Source organism: Dendrobates tinctorius, unplaced genomic scaffold (assembly GCF_039654945.1).
Source record: "Dendrobates tinctorius isolate UK_male_01 unplaced genomic scaffold, ASM3965494v1 ptg000020l, whole genome shotgun sequence".
Lineage (NCBI taxonomy): Eukaryota > Metazoa > Chordata > Amphibia > Anura > Dendrobatidae > Dendrobates > Dendrobates tinctorius.
The window spans coordinates 8,913,327-8,937,868 of record NW_027361688.1 but is presented as its reverse complement, the minus strand read 5'-3'; the positions used below and the strand labels follow the sequence as shown (position 1 = coordinate 8,937,868).

The window sequence follows — 24,542 nt, the reverse complement described above, 5'->3', positions numbered from 1 at the left end:
AGGACCACCACATCAAATCCCTCTCATGGCCAGCCCAGACCTGAACCCCATTGAAAACCTCTGGAATGTAATCAAGAGGAAGATGGATAATCACAAGCCATCAAACAAAGAACTGCTTACATTTTTGTACCAGGAGTGGCATAAGGTCACCCAAAGCAGTGTGAAAGACTGGTGGAAAGCAGCCAAGACGCATGAAAGCTGGGATTAAAAATCATGGTTATTCCACAAAATATTGATTTGTGAACTCTTCCTGAGTTAAGACAGTATTGTTGTTTCTAAATGATTATGAACTTGTTTTCTTGGCATTATTTGAGGTCTGCAAGTACTGCATTTTTTTGCTATTTTGACCATTTCTCATTTTCTGAAAATAAATACAAAATTTATTGCTTGGAAATTTGGAGACATATTGTCAGTAGTTTATAGAATAAAAGAGCATTTTACATATAAAGAGAAAAACCAGACAAACTGAAAATTTTGCAGTGGTCTCTTGATTTTTGCCAGAGCTGTATATGGCAAAAAAAAACCTTTTGGCACCAAGATCTAAGTTGCAGCTGCTACCTCTGTACCCTGTATAACTATGCCTCTGAGTACAGTTTTTCCATCATGGGGTTCTTGGAGCTGTACCACCTGAAGTATAATGATCCCTGTTTTTGTATTAGATCAGATGACCTGCTATGCTGGTTTCTGCCCTGAGAAGATGTTCTACAGGAGTGCAAAATACAATGGTCCGGGTGCGGGGCGCCGTGGCCCACAGACGGTTGGATAGCCAAAGTAAGTTCACAATTTGAGTTATTTAGATTACTTGGAAAGTTGGCTGGAAATTATCAGCAAATTTGCAACAATTTGACCAGAAAATTAAATTCTCATCAAATATATTAAATGTTAATCGACTCAACATTATTCTGCTCTCTAGATGCCAGAGCATTATGAACTCATGTTGAGTAAAAAGATTCATGAGACCCGGCCGGTCCAGCAACCAAGTCGGTAGTTCATGGTCACCAAGGCAGAGCCCAGCGAACCTCCTATGACCTTCCGACATCTACGAGTCCTCTTTTGATAAGTTGGTCAAGCGCAACATGATCACAGGTATGTCGGGTTGACTAGTCAAAAGAGGAGCCATGATGTCGACAGGTAAGATGTGTTTTGTTGGGCTCTGGCTCGGCCCACACATGTCCTACCTCTGCGGTGCTGCTCTGGCCCAGTTGTACCCTTCTGTATGATCATTTTTCCAATCGGAAACTTATGTAACAGGATTGTATTTTTAAGCCTTGACAGAAGGGATTACACTTAAATTTCGTGTCCAGGTTCTGCATTCAGAATACATCCCAGTGTGGAGGAAGCGCTGGCGGAGGGTCGGCCAGTTGTGGCTCTGGAAAGCACCATTATTACACATGGGATGCCCTATCCACAAAATATCAGGTGAAGACTTATACCTTGTGTCATCTCTTCTCTATGCTTGTTTATGGTCTGTAACCATGAAGACAAATTGATCTGCCTCAAACGTTTTTTCTGAAGTTTGTATGTGGCTGTTTAAGTGGATTCATATATATGTATACTGACAGTATGGCCAGTCAAGTGGAGGAAATAGTCCGGACCAACGGCTCTGTACCAGCGACAGTGGGCATCATAGAGGGCAAAGTGCATATTGGCCTCCGCGAAAAAGAAATCCAGTTTCTTGCCACCAACAAAGACTGTGTGAAGGTGTCGAGGAGAGATCTTCCCTATGTGCTCAGCCAGGTTTGTCATTAAGTATTAGATTACATCATAATATATTATACAATACTTGTATAGTTATAGCCTGACGATAGGCCACATGGCATATTTAAAGAAGTTCTTGAGTGTCGGCAAATAAAGATTATTTTTTAGTAAAATGACAAGTTATACGATTTCTCAATATACTTTCTGTATCGATTCATCACATTTTTAAGATTTTTGCTTGTTGTTTTCCCATACCAACCTGGTCATGTGACGGACACAGGAGAGATCAGAGCTGTATCTGGTAGGGAGTCGTGCACCTGTGTGTCCGTATGGGTCATGTGATGGACTCAGGAGAGATCAGAGCTGTGTCTGGTAGGGAGTTGTGCACCTGTGTGTCTGTATGGGGCATGTGACGGACACAGGAGAGGTCAGAGCTGTGCCTGGTAGGGAGTTGTGCACCTGTGTGTCCGTATGGGGCATGTGACGGACACAGGAGAGGTCAGAGCTGTGTCTGGTAGCGAGCTGTGCACCTGTGTGTCCATATGGGGCATGTGACGGACACAGGAGAGATCAGAGCTGTGTCTGGTAGGGAGTCGTGCACCTGTGTGTCCATATGGGGCATGTGACGGACACAGGAGAGATCAGAGCTGTGCCTGGTAGGGAGTCGTACACCTGTGTGTCTGTATGGGGCATGTGACGGACACAGGAGAGATCAGAGCTGTGTCTGGTAGGGAGTCGTGCACCTGTGTGTCCATATGGGGCATGTGACGGACACTGGAGAGGTCAGAGCTGTGTCTGGTAGGGAGTCGTACACCTGTGTGTCTGTATGGGGCATGTGACGGACACAGGAGAGATCAGAGCTGTGTCTGGTAGGGAGTTGTGCACCTGTGTGTCCATATGGGGCATGTGACGGACACAGGAGAGGTCAGAGCTGTGTCTGGTAGGGAGTCGTACACCTGTGTGTCTGTATGGGGCATGTGACGGACACAGGAGAGATCAGAGCTGTGTCTGGTAGGGAATTGTGCACCTGTGTGTCTGTATGGGGCATGTGACGGACACAGGAGAGGTCAGAGCTGTGTCTGGTAGGGAGTCGTACACCTGTGTGTCTGTATGGGGCATGTGACGGACACAGGAGAGGTCAGAGCTGTGTCTGGTAGGGAGTTGTACACCTGTGTGTCTGTATGGGGCATGTGACGGACACAGGAGAGATCAGAGCTGTGTCTGGTAGGGAGTCGTACACCTGTGTGTCTGTATGGGGCATGTGACGGACACAGGAGAGGTCAGAGCTGTGTCTGGTAGGGAGTTGTACACCTGTGTGTCCATATGGGGCATGTGACGGACACAGGAGAGGTCAGAGCTGTGTCTGGTAGGGAGTTGTACACCTGTGTGTCTGTATGGGGCATGTGACGGACACAGGAGAGATCAGAGCTGTGTCTGGTAGGGAGTCGTACACCTGTGTGTCTGTATGGGGCATGTGACGGACACAGGAGAGGTCAGAGCTGTGTCTGGTAGGGAGTTGTACACCTGTGTGTCCATATGGGGCATGTGACGGACACAGGAGAGGTCAGAGCTGTGTCTGGTAGGGAGTTGTACACCTGTGTGTCTGTATGGGGCATGTGACGGACACAGGAGAGATCAGAGCTGTGTCTGGTAGGGAGTCGTGCACCTGTGTGTCCATATGGGGCATGTGACGGACACTGGAGAGGTCAGAGTTGTGTCTGGTAGGGAGTTGTGCACCTGTGTGTCCATATGGGGCATGTGACGGACACAGGAGAGATCAGAGCTGTGTCTGGTAGGGAGTTGTGCACCTGTGTGTCTGTATGGGGCATGTGACGGACACAGGAGAGATCAGAGCTGTGTCTGGTAGGGAGTTGTGCACCTGTGTGTCTGTATGGGGCATGTGACGGACACAGGAGAGGTCAGAGCTGTGTCTGGTAGGGAGTCGTACACCTGTGTGTCTGTATGGGGCATGTGACGGACACAGGAGAGATCAGAGCTGTGTCTGGTAGGGAGTTGTGCACCTGTGTGTCCATATGGGGCATGTGACGGACACAGGAGAGGTCAGAGCTGTGTCTGGTAGGGAGTCGTACACCTGTGTGTCTGTATGGGGCATGTGACGGACACAGGAGAGATCAGAGCTGTGTCTGGTAGGGAGTAGTGCACCTGTGTGTCCATATGGGGCATGTGACGGACACAGGAGAGGTCAGAGCTGTGTCTGGTAGGGAGTCGTACACCTGTGTGTCTGTATGGGGCATGTGACGGACACAGGAGAGATCAGAGCTGTGTCTGGTAGGGAGTTGTGCACCTGTGTGTCTGTATGGGGCATGTGAAGGACACAGGAGAGGTCAGAGCTGTGTCTGGTAGGGAGTCGTACACCTGTGTGTCTGTATGGGGCATGTGACGGACACAGGAGAGATCAGAGCTGTGTCTGGTAGAGAGTCGTGCATCTGTGTGTCCATACGGGGCAGGGATACTCGCTTGGAGACATTTTTTATTGCCGGGGTCACACTTGCGAGTGCAATGTGAGAAACTAGCGCAAGTCTCTCACATCAATGCCCGGCACTGCCGCCGGAACTCGGAGCCCAAGCGTTCAGCTGCATAGAAATACATGCAGCCGCACACTCCGGTCCTGAATGCCGGCGGCAGTGCGGGGTATTCATGCGAGAGACTTGCTCGAGTTTCTTGATCTCTGCTTCTTACAGGGTCTTTCCGGAGGCAGCACCGTGTCTGGAACAATGGTGGCTGCACATCACGCTGGGATCCCTATCTTTGTGACCGGAGGGATCGGAGGAGTACACCGCGACGGAGAAAACAGTACATTTTTTTCCACCTCATTTTATAGCGTTCTAGAACTATCTCTAGTATTTAGTGAATTTAAAGGGAAACTCCATATTTTCCCCTTTGGCTTCAGCTATGGATGTCAGTGCAGATCTAACTGAACTTGGGAGAACACCAGTAGCTGTTATTTCAGCCGGAGTAAAATCCATCCTGGACATTGGCCGCACCCTGGAGTATCTGGTGAGTGAGGCAAAAACCGTCTAAAAGAAATACTGCCTTTGTTGCGTATAGCAACCAATCACAGCTCAGCTTTCACTTTTGAAACAGCTCTGGTAAAATGAAAGCTGCGCTGTGATTGGTTTCTATGGGCAACAGACCATTTTTCTTTTAGACAGGTTTAATAAATCTGCCCCAGCATTTAACAGGCCTTATTGGCAAAACTCAAGCATGACTTGTTGCCGATAGTCCTGAATTTGTCGAAAATGCTCCAATAATTCAAAAACAATCCCAGCAAATTCGGACATGTCCAGTGCAAACTGCTCTGCATAAAACTGTTTCGGTCTAGTAGTCCTTATCTGAGCAAGATACAAAGCCGTCTATGGACGTAGGGTCTTAGACATCCGCTTGCCACCTAACATGGATTAAGACCTCTTGAAGGGATTGTCCAATTTCTCTTGTTTCTCTCCTCACAAACTGACCAGCTGCTATGTCCATAAAATGGCCACTGATGGAGGAGCATGTGACTAGATCAGCCCATCAGTCTCCTCCAATAGAAAAGCAGTTTTTACTATTGGAGAAGGCTGATCTGGTCACATGATCTTTTATCGTCGACCATTTTGTGAGAAAAGTGGACGACCCCTTTAAACCCTACTTCCTTATCTCCATAATAATAGGAGACCCAAGGAGTCTGCGTTTCCACATTTGGAGATTCCCGAGAATTCCCAGCTTTCTTCACCCCACGTAGCGGCTACAAGGCCCCGTATCATGTCCGCAATGAGGAGGAGGCTGCAAGACTTATTGGTAAGATGGTAACATTTAAGACGTGGTTTAAAAGGTTTATGCTGAAATAAAAAAAAAAAGATGGCTGCTTGAGAAACAGCGCCACACCCGTCTACAGGGTGTATGTGGTAAGGCAGCTCGACACCCTTCACTTTAAGAGTTGCTGCAATACCAGACACAACCTATCAATGGGTGTGGCGCTGTCCTCTAAGAAGGCGGCTGGGATGAGCAGTTGTCGGACATCACTGGTGCCAGTTATTGGGCATAGTGAGATGAGTATGACAATCAAAAGACGGAGGATCTATTCAAGAACCAAAGACTAATTTGTGCTTGTGTGTTGGGAGGACGCGGAACATTGACCAAATCGTATTGGGGTCAATATATGATATCACATCCTTCTCCCTCAGCCAGTTCTCTGGAGCTCGGACTGAACAGTGGTGTCCTGATCTCGGTCCCTATTTCTTCGGAGAATGCTTCATCTGGCCAAATGATAGAAGAAGCCATTCACCAAGCACTGGAGGAGGCCAGGTAATAAGAAGGACCAGGGACATGGGAGAGTTGACCCTGATGCCATGGCATTTTGGGCGAAGAGGTGTGGGTCAACTTGTTGGGTGGACATCTTGGCGCATTGAAGATAGGCTTACGCCTGTCAAGTGTGTGACAATCTCTCTAGAGCACAAAGTATGAGCTAGAGGCAGACACATACATTCTAGGTAGGAGCTAGACGAAGACACAGACATTCTAGGTAGGAGCTAGACGAAGACACAGACATTCTAGGGAGGAGCTAGAGGCAGACACAGATATTCTAGGGAGGAGCTAGAGGCAGACACAGACATTTTAGGGAGGAGCTAGAGGCAGACACAGACATTCTAGGTAGGACCTAGACGAAGACACAGATATTCTAGGGAGGAGCTAGAGGCAGACACAGATATTCTAGGGAGGAGCTAGAGGCAGACACAGATATTCTAGGGAGGAGCTAGAGGCCGACGCAGACATTCTAGGGAGGAGCTAGAGGCAGACACAGATATTCTAGGGAGGAGCTAGAGGCAGACACAGATATTCTAGGGAGGAGCTAGAGGCAGACACAGATATTCTAGGGAGGAGCTAGAGGCAGACACAGACATTTTAGGGAGGAGCTAGAGGCAGACACAGACATTTTAGGGAGGAGCTAGAGGCAGACACACATTCTAGAGAGGAGCTAGAGGCTGACAGACATTCTAGGGAGGAGCTAGAGGAACACACAGACATTCTAGGGAGGAGCTAGAGGAACACACAGACATTCTAGGGAGGTGCTAGAGACAGACACAGACATTCTAGGGAGGAACTAGAGGAAGACAGACATTTTAGGGAGGAGCTAGAGGCTGACACACATTCTAGGAAAGCGCTAGAGACAGACACAGAAATTTTAGGGAGGAGCTAGAGGCTGACAGACATTCTAGGGAGGAGCTAGAGGCAGACACAGACATTCTAGTGAGGAGCTAGAGGCAGACACAGACATTCTAGGGAGGAGCTAGAGGAAGACACAGACATTTTAGAGAGGAGCTAGAGGCCGACACAGATATTCTAGGGAGGAGCTAGAGACAGACACAGACATTCTAGGGAAGAGCTAGAGGCAGACACAGACATTCTTGGGAGGCACTAGAGACAGACACAGACATGCTAGAGAGGAGCTAGAGGCAGATGCAGACATTATAGGGAAAAGATATAGACTGACCCAGGCATTCTAGGGAGGAGCTAGAGACAAACACAGGCATTCTAGACATTTTAGGGAGGAGCTAGAGGCTGACAGACATTCTAGGGAGGAGCTAGAGGCAGGCATTAAAGGGAGGAGATAGAGGCAGACCTAAAATCTACTAAAACGACAGTTACAGTTCTCCGTAGAACTTTATAAGCGCCAACTATCATCTCCTTTCTCATTAATGGGAAAATCTGTATTTACTCAGGACGGATTTTACTCATGAATTAAGAATTTTGAGAATGAAATATCAATCCAGGAGGAGAAAGAAGCAGATTTCTTTGATAGGATATATTACAAAGTTTCTTATTTTCACGTGTACTATTGATTTATATATATAAAAAATTAAAATGACGGTTCCACTGTGTCCTGATTTTGTCTTTTGGTAGGCTAATGTCAGTGACAATAGTACTGTAACACGGTTTTATTTTCTGTATTTAAATCAGAAAGCAAGGCATTGTGGGAAAAGAGGTGACCCCGTTCCTGTTGAGCAGAGTAAATGAAAAAACCGGAGGGAAATCCCTAGATTCCAGTATCCTTATCGGTATTGGTACCAATTTTTGGCATATTTATCGTTACAGATGGGTTGTACACTGATCAGTGTTACTCACATTCCCATCTTCTGTATGTTTTATCACTCTCCTCTCTCCTTACCTTTAAAGGGGTACTGTACTATGTCTATCTGTTAGAAGGATTCACTGCTGAGAGACGTGGCGATCACCTGTAATTGGCAGGAATACCCTTTAGCCAAGTGCATTATCTCCCTGCAGTGCCTCCGCAGGAGAAATGATGCATTGCATGATAGCTATAAAAATCATACCATGAAATGACGCGCTGGGGTCTTCACAGAGAGGGACATTCTTTTAAGCCACTTTCGGTCCCATCTAATATATAAGGTTCCTAACCCATGGAACCCCATAAAATAAGCTAAAAAATCATCCAATGCCTACTATTCAGTTCATGTGAAGGTAATAATTCTATAAAATCAACTGCAGATATTTTGCTTTAAGAAAGGGTAAAGTTATTGTTAAGTTTTCTTAATGGACCTCAAGATATTGCTCTGATAAAGAATAACGCCGGAGTCGGAAGTCGTATCGCTGTGGCCCTGAGCAAGATCCGGAAACCTAAAGGAGGCGGAAGGAAGGAATTACGTCATCGCAAGAAATCGGAGGAACAGACGTCTGATTCCGGGCCGGTGAGATAATCCTACAGACAGAACTGCTTCCTAGGACATCTAGAAAGATAGAAACTAGATAAATAATCGATTCATTGATAGATGGAAGGATAGATAGATCTAATATCCATCTATATATTATCTATCTATTATCTGTCTATTATCTATCTATCTATCTATCTATCTATTATCTATCTATTATCTCTCTATTATCTATCTATTATCTATCATCTATCTATTTTCTATCTATCTATTATCGATCTATCTATTATCTATCTATCTATTTATTATCTATTATCTATCTATCTATTATCTATCTATTTATTATCTATCTATTATCTATCTATCTATGATCTATTTATTATCTATCTATTATCTATCTGTTTGTCTGTCTGTTTGTCTGTCTATCTATCTATCTAAAAAAAGCACAGCAGCACCCTGTGAATGCCAAGACATATGATGTCAATGGAAATAAAAACTTCCAAACGCTCCGTCCTCAGCCAGATGTACTTACAAAAGCGAAGGTTCTTAGCGCATGATTTGGCCAATTCATGTGTGCCTGTCAACCGCGGCGGCAATCATGCGCCAAGAACCTTCGCTTTTGTAAGTACATCTTGCTGAGGACGGAGCGTTTGGAAGTTTTTATTTCCATTGACATCATATGTCTTGGCATTCACAGGGTGCTGCTGTGCTTTTTTATATATGTTTTGCAGTCACTGCAGCTTGCACCTATTCACACTTGGAATGTGCTGGTCAGGTTTTTTTTTATCTATCTATCTATTTATCTATCTATCTATCTATCTATCTATCTATCTATCTATCTATTATCTATGTATTACCTATCTATCTATCTATCTATTATCTACTTTATATATCTATTATCTATATATCTATTATCTATGTATTATCTATCTATTATCTATATATCTATTATCTATGTATTATCTATCTATTATCCATCATTTTATCTACCATATCTTCTCTGATTTTCAGGTTGTTATTGGAGGTATTAATGTTGACTTCATTGCAAAAGCAGCTCAAGACAAGATGGAGGTAAAGTTTGGGCTGATACGTTGTTGTTTTAAATGGAAGGATCCGTTTTGAGGTTTCTTACAATACACATTCACGGATTTTCTATTCTGGATACAACTGTAGCAAACATCCAGCTGTGATTATTACTAATCTGGATGTTTTCTGTCTCTGGATGTAAATAAATAAATAAATACTTTTTCTGTTCACTGACAGCATACGGGGATCTTGAAAACTGCAACCATTTAAAATAAAATGCACTTTAAGAAGGATGCAGTTTCCTGAGTGTGCCACATGGGGGCGAGCAAGAGCTTCTCCGTGTTTTCAGTCCTTAGATTACCTTTGTCTTTGCATTCTGCATACAGTTACGGGGAGCTCCACTTTTATGATCTCTTTTTTATCATTAGCCATATTATTGCCACTGCAGACAATGGTGATCTGCAACAAATATCTAAAGATGGTCATAGACCTGTGCCAAATTGTGATGTGGACAAATTTCTCTGTATTTCCCCATGTTCTCACTTTTTTAAATCTGTGCGCAATTCTGTTGCCAATTCTGTGCTGATTAATTTCTTAAAAACAGCAATATTTTTGTAATACAGAGCCCCAATTTCCTTCAGATTGACAGCACTAGATAATATAATTCAAGCAGCCACCACTAGCGGGAGCTCAGGAGCTTACTGCAGACTGCTTATCTATAGAACTCAATACTAACACTGTATGCAGTATACTCCCTCTAGTGGTGACTACAGGAATTGAGCATTTCATCATTAAAATTGAAGTCTATGCAGAGGATTTGGAGCTCTGTATCAGAAAAACTGTGTCCCCGCCTGCTATAAAGATATATTACTAAATTAATCAGCAATGAAAGCTGGACCAAAAAAACAACATGATGATGAAAGGTAAATATCTACTTTAAGTTCCCATATTGGGAATTCATTTATATTACCCTGCTGTATGTTTCCAATTATAACTTGCAGTAACTAAATAGTTTTGTTTTGTTTTGTAAAATCTGCTCAACTCAACTGATCTCAGTTAGAAATCCCATAAATTTCCCATAAACTGTTACATAAAAATAGGAAACTAATAAAAAATGATTGGAAACATAAGCGACCAGCTGAGAAGTCCCGCAAAGTTTATTTATAACGCTCGGATGGCGTAGAATTCAGCTTTTTATGATGGGCTTTGTGACGTCAGCAGAGGAGTTCGCCTTATGGGACCGTTTCTGGCCCTAAAATGGGAAATCCAGAACATTCTGATAATTCACGTGGCAGTAGGGGAACTCGGAAATTCACTTTTAAAAAAGCCATTAATCCTATAATTTGTCTTATTTCCATTATGGTATAATGTTATTACTTTCTGTTATCAGCCATTTAGTTTACCATTCTGGTTTGTGGCTTACCATTGCAGTTTGGGGGACAGACCAATCCGGGTCAAGTCCACCAGTCCTTTGGAGGTGTTGGCAGGAACTTGGCAGGTAAGAAGGGGTATAATGATCTTATTTTGGCATACATATATGATCTTTCTGTGATCTTTCACGGTTTACTGATACAAAGCTCAGAATTCCCTAAATAGGTTGAGTTAGTTAATATTTTTTATTTATTTCCCGTAGTCATCACTAGGGGGAGCTCAGGAGCTACCTGCATACAGTTTTTGTATTGGGTTCTATGTATAAACAGTATGCAGTAACCTCACAAGCTCCCCCTAGTGGCAGCTGCAGGTATCCAAAATGGGAAATTATAATTTGGGACAATTTCCCTTTACTACTAGTGCGTTCTCTTCATCTTCAGATTGTCTGAGCCGCCTTGGTGTCAGCCCCCTGTTTATCTCGGCTGTAGGGCAAGATGACCTCTCTGACTCAGTCTTCCGGTACTGTTCACACATGGTGAGTCCGCCTGATGCACAACCATGTAAAATTGAATTACACTGAAAAATTAGAAAGAAAGAGTACTCGAACTCTGTAGCGCCACCTGTTGGAAGTAGCGATCCAGGTTCCAACAGGTGGCGCTATAGAGTTCAAGTCCTCTTTCTCTCTGAAGAGGCAATTTGCATGTTAAATTTCCCAGAGGAGCATTGCACGGAGCTTTCGGTCAGGTTCACCAGGGCCTGAGAGGTTTTCTGGAGTCCGGGGAGTCTCCTATTATTCCAGAAGAGTTGGCTGATAGGATTTTTAGGTTTTATGGATTTTGCCCTTTAATCAATTGTAAGGTTTATACTTGTTTTGCAGGATATGAGCGGGGTGGCACATCTTATGGGTCACAACACGGCCACATACTGCGCAGTCATCTCTGGCAGTGGAGAACTGAACCTCGGACTGGGAGACATGGAAATTCACCAGCAGATAACAGAGAAACACGTGAGAATTTGTGACTCCACTTATGCTTGTGACCTACAGAAACTTAAAAAAAAATGGAGATGGGATTAGGCTGGTCTGTCGTTGTCTATTTTTTACTAAATTAAGCCACATCTCTTATAGTTAGTCACACCTTGTAGAACTGGATGGGCAGCATGGATCTGAGGCATTGGTGCAAACGGAAATGTGTAACTGGATATGTTGGACAGCACCTGGATCAGCGTGGAACAGCAGAGCTGAGGGTGCAGATAGTTCCTTAGATGTGGTACTGTGGGGCTGGATGGGCTGGAATGCAATTAGGATGTGGAACAGCAAAGTTGATTTTGCTGGATGGCACATGCTCGTGGTAGAGCAGACCTGAATATGCAGAGAGCACTATGAAGGAAGGAGCAGCAGAGCTGGGAATGAAGAGGGCTCCTAGGATGTGGAACAGTAGAGCGGAAAGTAAGGACGGTTTCTAGGATGTGGAACAGCAAAGCTGACAGTGAGAATGGCTCCTAGAAATGTGGTACAGTTGAGCTGAGAGTAAGGATGGCTCCTAGGATGTGGAACAGCAGAGATGGGAGTGGAGACAGCTCTTAGAATGTAGAACAGCAAAGCTTAGATTGAGGACGCTACTAGGGTGTGGAACAGCAGAGCTGAGAATGAGGATGGCTACTAGGGTGTGGAACAGCAGAGCTGAGAATGAGGACGGCTACTAGGCTGTGGAACAGCAGAGTTGAGACTGAGGACGGCTACTAGGGTGTGGAACAGTAGAGCTGAGACTGAGGACGGCTTCTAGGGTGTGAAACAGCAGAGCTGAGAGAGAGGACGGCTACTAGGGTGTGGAAAAGCAGAGCTGAGACTGAGGACGGCTCCTAGAGTGTGGAACAGCAGAGCTGAGACTGAGGATGGTTCCTAGGGTGTGGAACAGCAGAGCTGAGACTGAGGACGGTTCCTAGGGTGTGGAACAGCAGAGCTGAGACTGAGGACAGCTCCTAGGGTGTGGAACAGCAGAGCTGAGACTGAGGACGACTCTTAGGTTGTGGAACAGCAGAGCTGAGACTGAGGACAGCTCCTGGAGTGTAGAACCGCAGAGCTTCAGTGAGGTTGGCGCATAACACATGGAACTGCAGGGCTGGATATGCTGGATAACTCCTCTGTCAAGTAACAGCTGAGTCAAATATGCGGCCAAACGCCTTGGAACATCAGGGCCCAGTGGTGTAGCAGAGCTAGGTAAGTTAGGAGGGAAGTTAACAGAGTTTAGAAACATAGTGGTGTGGATACCTAACTATCAAAAATAGGTGAGTTAGCCAGCCGATAAGACCTTAGCCTGTGACATCAGAGGTGCGCGCCGCATGAGCAACAAACATGGGTGCAGACAACAGAGAGAATCATTCACTGGGAAAAGAGGATGCAAAGCCCGGTGCTGGAGCCGGGACATGTGCATAACATAACCCCAATACAAGTGCCTCATTAATTACCACCAATCCCCTATTCTCTAACAAACTAGCAAAACCAACTAATCATCAGCTCCACGCTCATCAAAAAGAGTGTATCATATCTCAGGTTTTCAGGGTCTTATTAACCTTCTTGCCCCAAGACCCTGATTGCTGATACCGTTATCTGACCTCCTCGGTTATATTAGGCAGATTGCGCTGCAGACATCAGATCTTTGAAGAGTGAGGGGAACATAAATAGTTACAGACCCTCAACAATAGTCGTGTTACCAAGAAGATTTCACTAAGTCTTCCGATGACAAGGTGATGCCGGGGGTTATTGTTACTCAAACCGACAACATGGAAAGAGTGAGAACAGGGATCATGGAAGGTCAGGAGATCGGCGAGGATCAAAACAGGGCTTAGCGGTATGAAAGAGAGAATTTAGGTTCTATGTCAAAGCACCAAATGGCTGGCCCGCCCATGCCTTGTTACCACCAACAGTCCCATAGTAAAAATGTGTCCCAAGGATGAAAATTCAATATCAGCAAAATAGGTTTTACTTTGAAAAATCTGATTAATAAAGCAGGTTGAGAAAAAAATAGGATAGAGAGTAACTGCTTCCAATGGCTATTCTTTAGTTGCCTACATTCGGGTGTCAAAATTGACCACTTGGCCATCCATATACTGCTCGTTAGCCCAAAGATATCGGGGGCCCATGATCTGAAACCCAAACTGTGCACCATAACAGCCTAAATCCATGTTGGTATAAACAAATGAGTATGTCAATTCACTGAGAGATCAGATTACAGCTGCTTATTAAAGTTTACAGAGAGAGAGGGGAGGAGCCAAGTGACAAGAGAAAGGCAGAATGTGCTGCTGGTTTCTTGTAAATCTCAATGCTGGATTCATGACTACACCGCTCGGTACTGAACTTCTGTGTATATGCTACATAGTGACAGGAGATATCAGGAGCTCCTCATGTATGTGTGTGCTGTGGATGGGAGACATCATAGGACATCCTCCCACTAGCTCAGAGACAACTGAAATTTAAAGAGAGCAGAAATTGGGTTATAAAATGGTCGGATATTGTGTTATTCCTCATGTACACACATATGACAACTTATTCCGAACAGTCAAATTAATTTTAACGGGTCTAAATATATTTGACCACGCCCATTTAAATCCAAGCCATGCCCATTTTTTACAGCAACCCGCTTTTCAAATATCCTGCTTTAAGGGACTGTCATTGGGCCAGAAACAGTAATGTCAATATATAATTTATTATGCTATATAATATATTATGCATTTTGTTTATTTTTATAGACTTAAGTGCAGGATTGCCGTGTATCCTCTCGTAATCCCTTTTCTCTCCACTAGGTGTCTCAGTTCGCAGAGCGTCTCCGCAGTTCTCGCCTATTGTGCATAGACGGGAATGTTCCCGTGTCAACCATTCAGTATGTGTGCGAAGTCGCGCGTCGGAGCGCTGTGCCAGGTCAGTGTGCCAACATATCTGTGCAATTAACACCTCTAAACTGCGCAAGCTGAGACTCGCGGCAAATTGTTTATTACATTTACTTGTCACAAAATATTAAATTATGATGTGAAGGTGTAAGGTCACATTCTAATTACAAGTTCTGCAGTTTCCTTACATACTTGTTTCATTTTTCACTTTTTCCTTCCAAATCTCTGCTTGCTGTTATCGTCAGGTTTCCTTTAATTTGGCCAAGTTTCTTAAAATCCCTTTTTTTAGTATAACTTTTTCTGATATTATGATATCCTTACTCTTAGGAACCCCTAAAATCAGCTGTTACCTGTAAAGCAGCTCATCAACAAGTGTTAATTTAACCTACAGCACTCCCGCAGGTGAAATGAATTATTGCACAGCTTATATTGAAATCATTCTCTTCTTTGTGTAGTAAATGGACATTCTGAGTCCCCAGCGAGACAGATACATTTTTGTATTTAGTTCCCCTTCCAGATAAAAGAGCATTTGAAAATAAAATTCTAAACCAGACATACTCTTTAAGTGTGAAAAGTTATTGTATAATGTTTTGCAGTTTGCTACGAACCCACAGATATAGACAAAGCATCTAAACCCTTCACCTCAAACAGCTGGAGGGCTTTGACCTACCTCTCTCCAAACATAAAAGAGCTCCTAGCCATCAATAGGACCTTGGGATATGTGGAAGACATCGGTAAGCGACGCCAAGATGGTGGGTAGGTAGGTGGGCGACATAATAAATCCTAATGAGTTCACTTTTAACGTTTCACAATTTTTGGGAATTCGAGATCTCAAATTTGAGACTGTTTTCTCTGAGGATTATGGGGGATATGGGTTAGCTGTCGATAATTATGATTTCTGATTCCCCATTGAGATGTCAAATACCTTTGTGAAAAAAAAAATCCTTTTAAAATGGGCAAAACAGCATTTTATGCTCAGGATTTTAACGACCCAAGACTGACAAACCCGTTCTAACAAATACAAAATTAGACACAAAAGGTTATATTACCCTACTAGATTACAATTAAATTACAATATCCAATATAAATTCTGAATGTTTCTTCTTGTGAAATTTTTTTTTAAAAGAAAACCTATCACTTCCTATAAATATGTATTTTTTTTAACTTGTTGTAATTGTCGCTGTTCTCCTGATTCTGGCGATGTTTTTCTTTTGTTTCTGCACCTCTCTGTTCCTGAGATATGGCCCCTTCTTGTTTAGCCAATTAGGATTGATTCTCAAGATCACACCCCTGAAGAGCCGAGGCCACACCCCCTAGGTAACAAGATTATATTTATATACAGGGAAGAGGAGGCCATATCTCAAGAATGGAGAAGCGTAGGAACAAAAGAAAAATATCATCGGATTCAGGTGAATGGCAGTATTTACATTAGCTAAAATAACTTCATATTTATGGGAAGTGACAGGTCCTCTTTAATATTTCATCCAGTTTTTTCTGAATTTACTCTATCTCCTAAACAGTACATAAGTGCTGGTAGACTTCACTGCTAGCAATTATGATCCAATTAGGACGATTCCTGTCCGTCTGTGCTATATGGAAATATTGAGGTTAATGGTGCCATTGGTGGGGGATGGGGATTCATAACTACAGTTGAGCAAATTTTTCAAAATTCCATTCCGATTATGATCGGTGGCGAATATTGTTTTTGCATTAAAGCCGAACGTCATTGGCGTCAACGGGAGTAGAAATGAGCGAATATGTTCAGAAATGTTCGTCAAACATAAATACGGCACGAATAGGGTACCAATATGGCGCAAATATGGCAAAATCAGATTCGGCGACCGATTCCAAACATATTCGCCTCACAGAACCTCTGCAAATGCATTTGGTGCTATGTAAGACTCAGACTTCTTTGAATAGTCACCATGCAGTACCATTGTTCTCCACCAGCGGCCACTGCAGCAAATCCTGCTGATTACAGTAGCAAGACTGGTGGCAATCAGTTGATCACCAACTGGTCCTCCTCATCTAGAGAAGCTGTTTTAACGGACTCAATTAACTTTACGTAGACGTGCGCAATTCACGCACGTATAGGAGAACTGGATGCAATGTTATGAGACTTCACACTAGAAGAGACATAGCATAGATGGATCACGTCAGATTCTAAAGGATAATGAGACACATTTTCCAGACATCGACTGTTGAGCTTTTAGATGATGGACAGGTGTAAAGCTAAATTCTCAACATCTCTCATCACGGCTTCATCAGTGGAAACAAGAGTAATACCATCGGTGAGGGTGGCAGTCGTTTACCTGACACGTACGATGCGGTATGTTTCTTTCCATGACACGTGTCTCCTTCCCTAGATATTCCGTGTAAATTAGAAGATCTAGTAGATACGGCCATCAGCCTCTCGATACCTCTCCTGGAGAACATACATTGCGTCATAGTCACTCTGGGGGCCCACGGCGTCCTCTTGTGTGGCCACAGGCGTGACAGAACCGTTTCCCTTCTTGCTAAAGACAAGGTATAGAATATCCACAATTGACAAGCATTGATTATATGGATTTGAGGTAGATTCTACATTCTTAGGTCAAGATGTAGTGAAATATTTTCCAAGTTTTGTCGACAACAACCCGTCGGTCTGAACACGTTCGTCAAGAACTGGAACTCATCCGACAGCTCCGTTATCATTTAAAGGGACCCATGCCTATAATTCTTCATTCTTCAGCCTAATTATCTAGATTTTTCTTTATTTGGTATCTCCAATAAATAATTCAAATCACCATTTTACTGTGGAATGAAGAAGAAAAGTAGAACGTGTTAGTGGGTAGTAGTGGAAAAACTTTTGAAAGACTGGAAACCAAAGAAAATGACCTATTGATTAAAAAAAAGTGTGTTAAATGTCTATATATTTTCTTCTGCAGTAGTTTTTTTCCCCATTTCACAATCTGTATTAAAAAATAACAATTAGAAATCTTGAAGTTCTCATACTGGTCATTGGATTTTTTTAAACTCTACCTTTCTGTTGTTTCAAGGAATGCACACATACATTAGCAGCAGCGAACAGACTCCTCCCCTATCTGGTGTATTGAAGCATTTCATGAGCATGTGCACAGATCACTGTAAAGAAGGAGGTGAGCTGTGACATCACCTCTTGTGAATGGTGGATCATGCATTATCTACTGTATATAGAGGTGTTATCAGTCATTGTACAGGAGGAGGAGGTGAACTGTGACATCACCTATTGTGAATGGTGGATCCTGTGTTATCTACTGTATATAGAGGTGTTATCAGTCATTGTACAGGAGGAGGAGGTGAGCTGTGACATCACCTATTGTGAATGGTGGATCCTGCATTATCTACTGTATATAGAAGTGTTATCGGTCATTGTACAGGAGGAGGAGGTGAGCTGTGACATCACTAATTGTGAATGGTAAATCCTGCGTTATCTACTGTATATAGAGGTGTTATCAGTCATTGTACAGGGGGAGCAGGTGAGCTGTGACATCACCTATAGTGAATGGTGGATCCTGTGTTATCTACTGTATATAGAGGTGTTATCAGTCTGTACAGGAGGAGGCGAGCTGTGACATAACCTATTGTGAATGGTGGATCATGTGTTATCTACTGTATGTGGCAGTGTTATCAGTCATTGTACAGGAGGAGGTGAGCAGTGACATCACCTATTGTGAATGATGGATCCTGTATTATCTACCATTTACAGAGGTGTTATCAGTCATTGTACAGGAGGGGAGCTGTGACATCACCTATTTTGATTGGTGGATCCTGTGTTATCAGCTGTGTAAAGAGGTTTTACTTATTGTAATTCTGCCTCTGCTGATTAGAGCCTGATGAAAACTCTTCTTGAAAAGACAGAAAAGTCTAAAACAAAAGCCCTAGTGGCCAGTGTGACTATTGCAAGATTACATAGTAACATAGTAAGGCCGAAAAAAGACATTAGTCCATCCAGTTCAGCCTATAAAATTCTGTCAGAATAAATCCCCAGATCTACGTCCTTCTAAAGAACCAAACAATAACTGTAAGATACAATATTGTTACCCTCCAGGAAGACATGGCCTCTCTTGAACCCTTCGACTGAGTTCGCCATCACCACCTCCTCAGGCAGGGAATTCCAGATTCTCACTGCCCTAACAGTAAAGAATCCTCTTCTATGTTGGTGGAAAAACCTTTTCTCCTCCAGACTCCCCTTGTGACCGTCACCTTCCTTGGTATAAACAGATCCTGAGAGATATTTGTATTGTCCCCTTATATACTTATACATGGTTATTAGATCGCCCCTCAGTCGTCTTTTTTCTAGACTAAATAATCCTAATTTTGCTAATCTCTCTGGGTATTGTAGTTCCCCCATCCCCTTTATAAATTTTGTTGCCCTCCTTTGTACCCACTCTAGTTCCATTATATCCTTCCTGAGCACCGGTGCCCAAAACTGTACACAGTAGTCCATGTGCCGTGTAACCAGAGGTTTGTACAGAGGCAGTATAATGCTCTCATCATGTGTATCCAGACCTCTTTTAATGCACCCCATGATCCTGTTTGCCTTGGCAGCCGCTGCCTGGCACTGGCTGCTCCAGGTAAGTTTATCATTAACTAGGATCCCCAAGTCCTTCTCCATGTCAGATTTACCCAGTGGTTTACCGTTCAGTGTGTAATGGTGATACTGATTCCATCTTCCCATGTGTATAACCTTACATTTATCATTGTTAAACTGCATCTGCCACCTTTCGGCCCAAGTTCCCAACTTATCCAGATCCATCTGTAGCAGAATACTATCTTCTCTTGTATTGACTGCTTTACATAGATTTGTATCATCTGCAAATATCGATATTTTACTGTGCAAACCTTCTACCAGATCGTTAATAAATATGTTGAAGAGAAGAGGTCCCAACACAGACCCCTGCGGTCCCCACTGGTCACAGCGACCCAGTTAGAGAATATACCATTTATAACCCCCCTCTGCTTTCTATCACTAAGCCAGTTACTTACCGATTTACACACATTTTCCCCCAGACCCAGCATCCTCATTTTGTGTACCAAAAGATTATTAATTTTGATTTTTAATAAAGATTATGATAAAATAAAAAAAAATAAAAAGCCAATTTTTTTTTAAATTCAAGTACCTCAAAAACCTTATTTAAACAATGGGTAATTTGTTACGAAATCTTCCCTTTAAGATGATGTATATGTGTTCACGCCCTGAGATGAAGATGGGGCGGCACGGTGGCTCAGTGGTTAGTGGTTAGGTCCTGGGTTCCAATCCCACCAAGGACAACATCTGCAAGGAGTTTGTATGTTCTCCCCGTGTTTGCGTGGGTTTCCTCCGGGTTCTCCGGTTTCCTCCCACATTCTAAAGACATACTGATAGGGAATTTAGATTGTGAGCCCCATCGGGGACAGTGATGATAATGTGTGCAAAACTGTAAAGTGCTGCGGAATATGTTAGCGCTATATAAAAATAAAGATTATTATTATTATTATGAAGATGAAAAGTAAATAAATAGAAAATCTAAGAACACCCTCCCCCCCTCCAAAAAAAAATCTTTCTTGTGTGAAACAGTATATTGTAGATGTTGCAAGAGGGATACAGCTGTAGTTTCTATCTCTCTCTGAGACTGTGCGCTGTGAGAGGGGAAGAAGAGCTACAGAGAGAGAAAGTCATTAGCTGGACACATCTCTGGCATCACAGGAAGAGCCTGCCTAATCAGAGGGAAGAGACCCAAAATCTGCAGGTTGTTCATATTTTTAACTGTATTACATCGGCAGGGAGTGGTTATATTTTATGTTTCGTAGAAATGTTTTGCATTTTCATTCATTCCGGGAATTATTGCTGCTTCCTCTGCTTCATTAGGTATCAAGGGATGATCTCTGCGCTGTACATTATCCAGCCGCTCCCATTCCTCCAGAGGAAATCATCAATGTTTCTGGAGCTGGAGACAGGTCTGTTATACTAAGACATTCCGGCAGTTTTATATTAGACTTTTTTTTTTTTTCACTGAATCCATTTGTGAAACATATCAAGAATAGAGTTGAGTGAAGCTATTGAAATTTGAATATTCCAGATAAAATTCATAGCGAATCTAAAGTGCTTCAAAGCCCTGAAAAAAACTTGTATGACATAGAGGAATCTTTTCTCTCCTTACGAATTAAATCTGTATTATTCTCTTTCCCTCACACACCAATATTCTTCTCTGCTGTACAGTCTGTCCACTATTTTATGGCTTTTTCTCCCTATCTCCATGGCGAAGCTGTGCGCTGAGACGTTCTCTCACTATCCAGATTCACCACAACGTAGCTGCTGCATTCCCTGCCTCTGCTTTTATACTGGCTATAATAGTCCCTCCATATTGACTGTGTTATACTATGTGATATGATGGCTGCAAAGCGTTATAGGGTCTTCTGATCAGTGTAAGGAATGGGGCGCCAAGGGCTTCTTATGTAGGTGCAGTGGAGATCCGATTTCTGCATGAGGGCCCACCGGAGGATTCTCCTGTTCTCCTGTGGGCCAGTCCGAGCCTGCTTGTGATCCTTCTGTGGCAGATGCAGTTTTCTGCTATGTTTAAAATGGATTCACCCAAAGCAAATCACATATTGTAGGGTTCGGTGAATTCCTAAATAGTCAAAGCAAATTAAATTGCCATCGAATCGATTCGTAAAGAGTACATGTAGAATATATGTATCCCTAGAAGATCAGACATTTCCTTCTCTTTCTTTCGCCTTCTGTCTGGCTGTAAAGTAACTAACTGCAGCAGAAGCCCTTCCCTACTGTTGTCCCTGCAATATGACAGCAGGAATTCTGAGCCATGTCCTCTTGGCAAAAATGATTTTTCCTGCAGTTTCACAGAAAAAAAAGGGGTTTTGGCCATTTCTGATGATTCCTCACTCAGAATTTAGAGTGTAAAGTTGTATGAAGCAGCATGTAACCCGTTCTCTTTCTTCCTCGCAGCCTCATGGCAGGTCTCCTTACAGGGGTACTAGCCGAATATGACACAGACACCTGTGTTAGGATGGGTCTCCTGGCCGCCCGTCTCTCCCTCCGTTCCCGCGGGCCCATCTCTCAGCTCATCTCACCCATCAGCGTCAACTTGCGGCAAGTAACGGAGGAGAAGTGGCCGCCTCCCAGAGTGTGGAGCGTCTCACCATCCAATGGGAAGACTATCCTCCAGACCAGACACTAGAGGATTGTGTCCTAAACACCCCAATCATGAAGAATATTAGTAAAATTCACAGCGTGCCAAAAAGTTCCAACCGATTGTTTTCATTCTTCACCTCTGTCAAGATGTCTGCTATAATCTTTATTGTGGGTGTCCTGATGTCGGGCAACAGTAACATTGAAAAACACCTTAAAAAAAAGGCGAAAATGTATGGCATATCCCCAAAAATATGACATAACTGTAGAATGAGATGTGGTTCCCACAGAGACCTCTCTCGTGATGCCAGGAAAGGCGAGGTGGCTGCGCAGCCTGGCGCATGCACGGCCAACTCTCCATTCCCAAACAAACACAAGACAAGGTCCAGTTTTCCAGATCGGTCTGAGTCGTACAGGTGGGAACCAAACCAACCTCAAGAACCGTGTTCTATTGTGTGCTGAGAGATGACTGCGCATGCGCGAGTATGCGCAGCCGCCTCGCCTTTCCTGGCATCGGGCCTTTTTCTATTTCTTCTCTAAGACCGCAGTAGCTTTTTCTGTGGATAGGCCATAATGAGCTCATTAACAGGCATGAAAAAAATAATCCCCAACGGTGGACAACCCCTTTATCATCTTTTCAACTCAGAACGTTCAATGTCATTACTTGTCCACCAGGTGGCGCCATAGTTTTTAGCTGCTGTAGATTCACGTGATGTTAATCATTGATCGCTCTTAAATCTGATCATTGTCATGTCCCTGAATAATGTGAAATGTATTTTATTTGCCATTTTTTTTATTTTGTAAGAAACTTCGCCAAATGTTAAAAACGTACTGCACAGTAACCCATGTGTTTAGTGTCAAAGAAATACCTGATCCAATATGGCAGCCAATTTAAAGGAACAGTGCGCAACATAACAACTATACTGCAAGAAACCCTCCTGAAGACATCTACCAAGAGGTTCCTACATGGAAATCTCATTGGTGATGGTATCTGAAGCTCTGGCAAGTAGATACAATGTTCTTTTTCGATCTCTCCAATGGACCTCATTGACACTATGAAAAAAAATAAAATAATAATAATAAAAATAATAATTAAGAAAAAAATGCCGAAAAATTCATTTGATTTGATATGTGGACATCAGGAATTTAAGGTATGAAAATTTACCAGCAACAGTTTCCAGGATAAATAAACCAATTAGTCTCTTCGCTGATGATAGCCCGCCGCCCCCCCGCTGATCTCATCACATTGTTACCAGGTCTCAGATGTTCTTCAGACGTAATAGGTGGGACAATCTCCTTATAGATGTAGAGGAGGGGGGTAGAAGACAAGTCCTGGGATGTAGATTTTTTCTTTTTTTTTGGGAAAGTTGATGTCACGACACGAGAAAAGTTTCCATCCAAGGGGCAAGTCCACATGTGCCTCAAAGGTGAGGAAGGCAGGGCAAGGAGGAAAGTGTTATTTAAGGGTTGAGCATCTTCAAGAAGCAGATGGTAAGATCTCAAGAAGGTTTCCTGGAGGAAGGTCAACAGGAAGCAATGAATTTCTTATCTCGTACCTTACTTGCCATCTTGTTGGTTGGATCCTTGGTCAACAGTACCACTGATGGAACCACAACGAGGACCCAGATAGTTAGGAAGGCCAGACAAGGTCCCAGTGAAATAGGTACACTTGTGAAGCCGTTGCCTCTGGTCAAGATGAGGTCTACTTTTAATGAGAAGACCCTAGATGAGAGATTTCCGCTCAATGTCTTCGATGGTAGAAGGAAACGTCAAGCCTTCCGTGATGTGTCTGGAGATCCTGGTCTCATGTTCTTCCACCACCTGAGTGAACACGGAAAGTTCAACCAGGACACGGTAAGATCTGACTTAGAAACTCATTGTTTTAAGACCTCCCCAGTAATCGGTGACCACTCCAGACCTCTCTTACTCTGGAGAACCACCATTGTCACCCACTTTCAGTAGATGCTCTGGAAGTGTGAATTTAGACAACATGTCAGTCCTGACTTCAGTTGTCGGAAAGGACATCATGGCCAAGATAAATGGCCAAGACAAGGGATAGGCAGAACAGGCAGCCGCCTAAGATGCAAGTGATCTTCTAAAGGAACAATCTATTTCCTAGATGGTGTGGAAACATGGAGAGGGGGTGACCGTATGGTTGCCCTCACGGTCTAGCACTGTATGTGGGGACACTTATTGATTAAGTCACTGTATATGGGAGCACTGTCGGGGTCACTATATATGGGAGCACTGTCTGAGTCACTGTATATGGGAGCACTGGAGGAGTCACTATATATGGGAGCACTCGGCGTCACTGTATATGGGAGCACTGTCTGAATCACTGTATGTGGGGGCACGGTCGGAGTCACTATATGGGAGCACTGTCGAGGTTAATGTATGCGGGAGCACTGTCTGAGTCACTGTATATGGGAGCACTGTCTGAGTCACTGTGTGTGGGAGCACGGTCGGAGTCATTATATATGGGAGCACTGTCGAGGTTAATGTATACGGGAGCACTGTCTGAGTCACTGTATATGGGAGCACTGTCGGATCACTGTCGGAGTCACTGTATATGGGAGCACTGTCGGAGTCACTGTATATGGGAGCACTGTTGGAGTCACTGTATATGGGAGCACTGTCGGATCACTGTCGGAGCCACTGTATATGGGAGCACTGTCTGAGTCACTGTATATGGGAGCACTGTCGGATCACTGTCGGAGTCACTGTATATGGGAGCACTGTCGGAGTCA

At 43.5% G+C, this 24,542-nt stretch overlaps 1 protein-coding gene across 1 annotated transcript; it reads left to right on the top strand.

The window, feature by feature from the left end:
• Positions 1 to 605: 605 nt before the first annotated feature.
• LOC141083389 (uncharacterized) lies at positions 606 to 22,636 on the top strand. Its single transcript, XM_073567613.1, has 18 exons — positions 606 to 771; positions 1,305 to 1,419; positions 1,563 to 1,737; positions 4,401 to 4,512; positions 4,610 to 4,716; positions 5,370 to 5,496; positions 5,883 to 6,003; positions 7,657 to 7,742; positions 8,263 to 8,405; positions 9,378 to 9,437; positions 10,824 to 10,890; positions 11,204 to 11,298; positions 11,641 to 11,769; positions 14,565 to 14,679; positions 15,245 to 15,382; positions 17,015 to 17,175; positions 20,518 to 20,606; positions 21,613 to 22,636. Exons 1-18 carry the CDS (start codon positions 675 to 677, stop codon positions 21,842 to 21,844), a joined length of 2,169 nt encoding a protein of 722 aa, XP_073423714.1. The 5' UTR covers positions 606 to 674; the 3' UTR covers positions 21,845 to 22,636.
• The last annotated feature ends 1,906 nt before the right edge of the window (positions 22,637 to 24,542 follow it).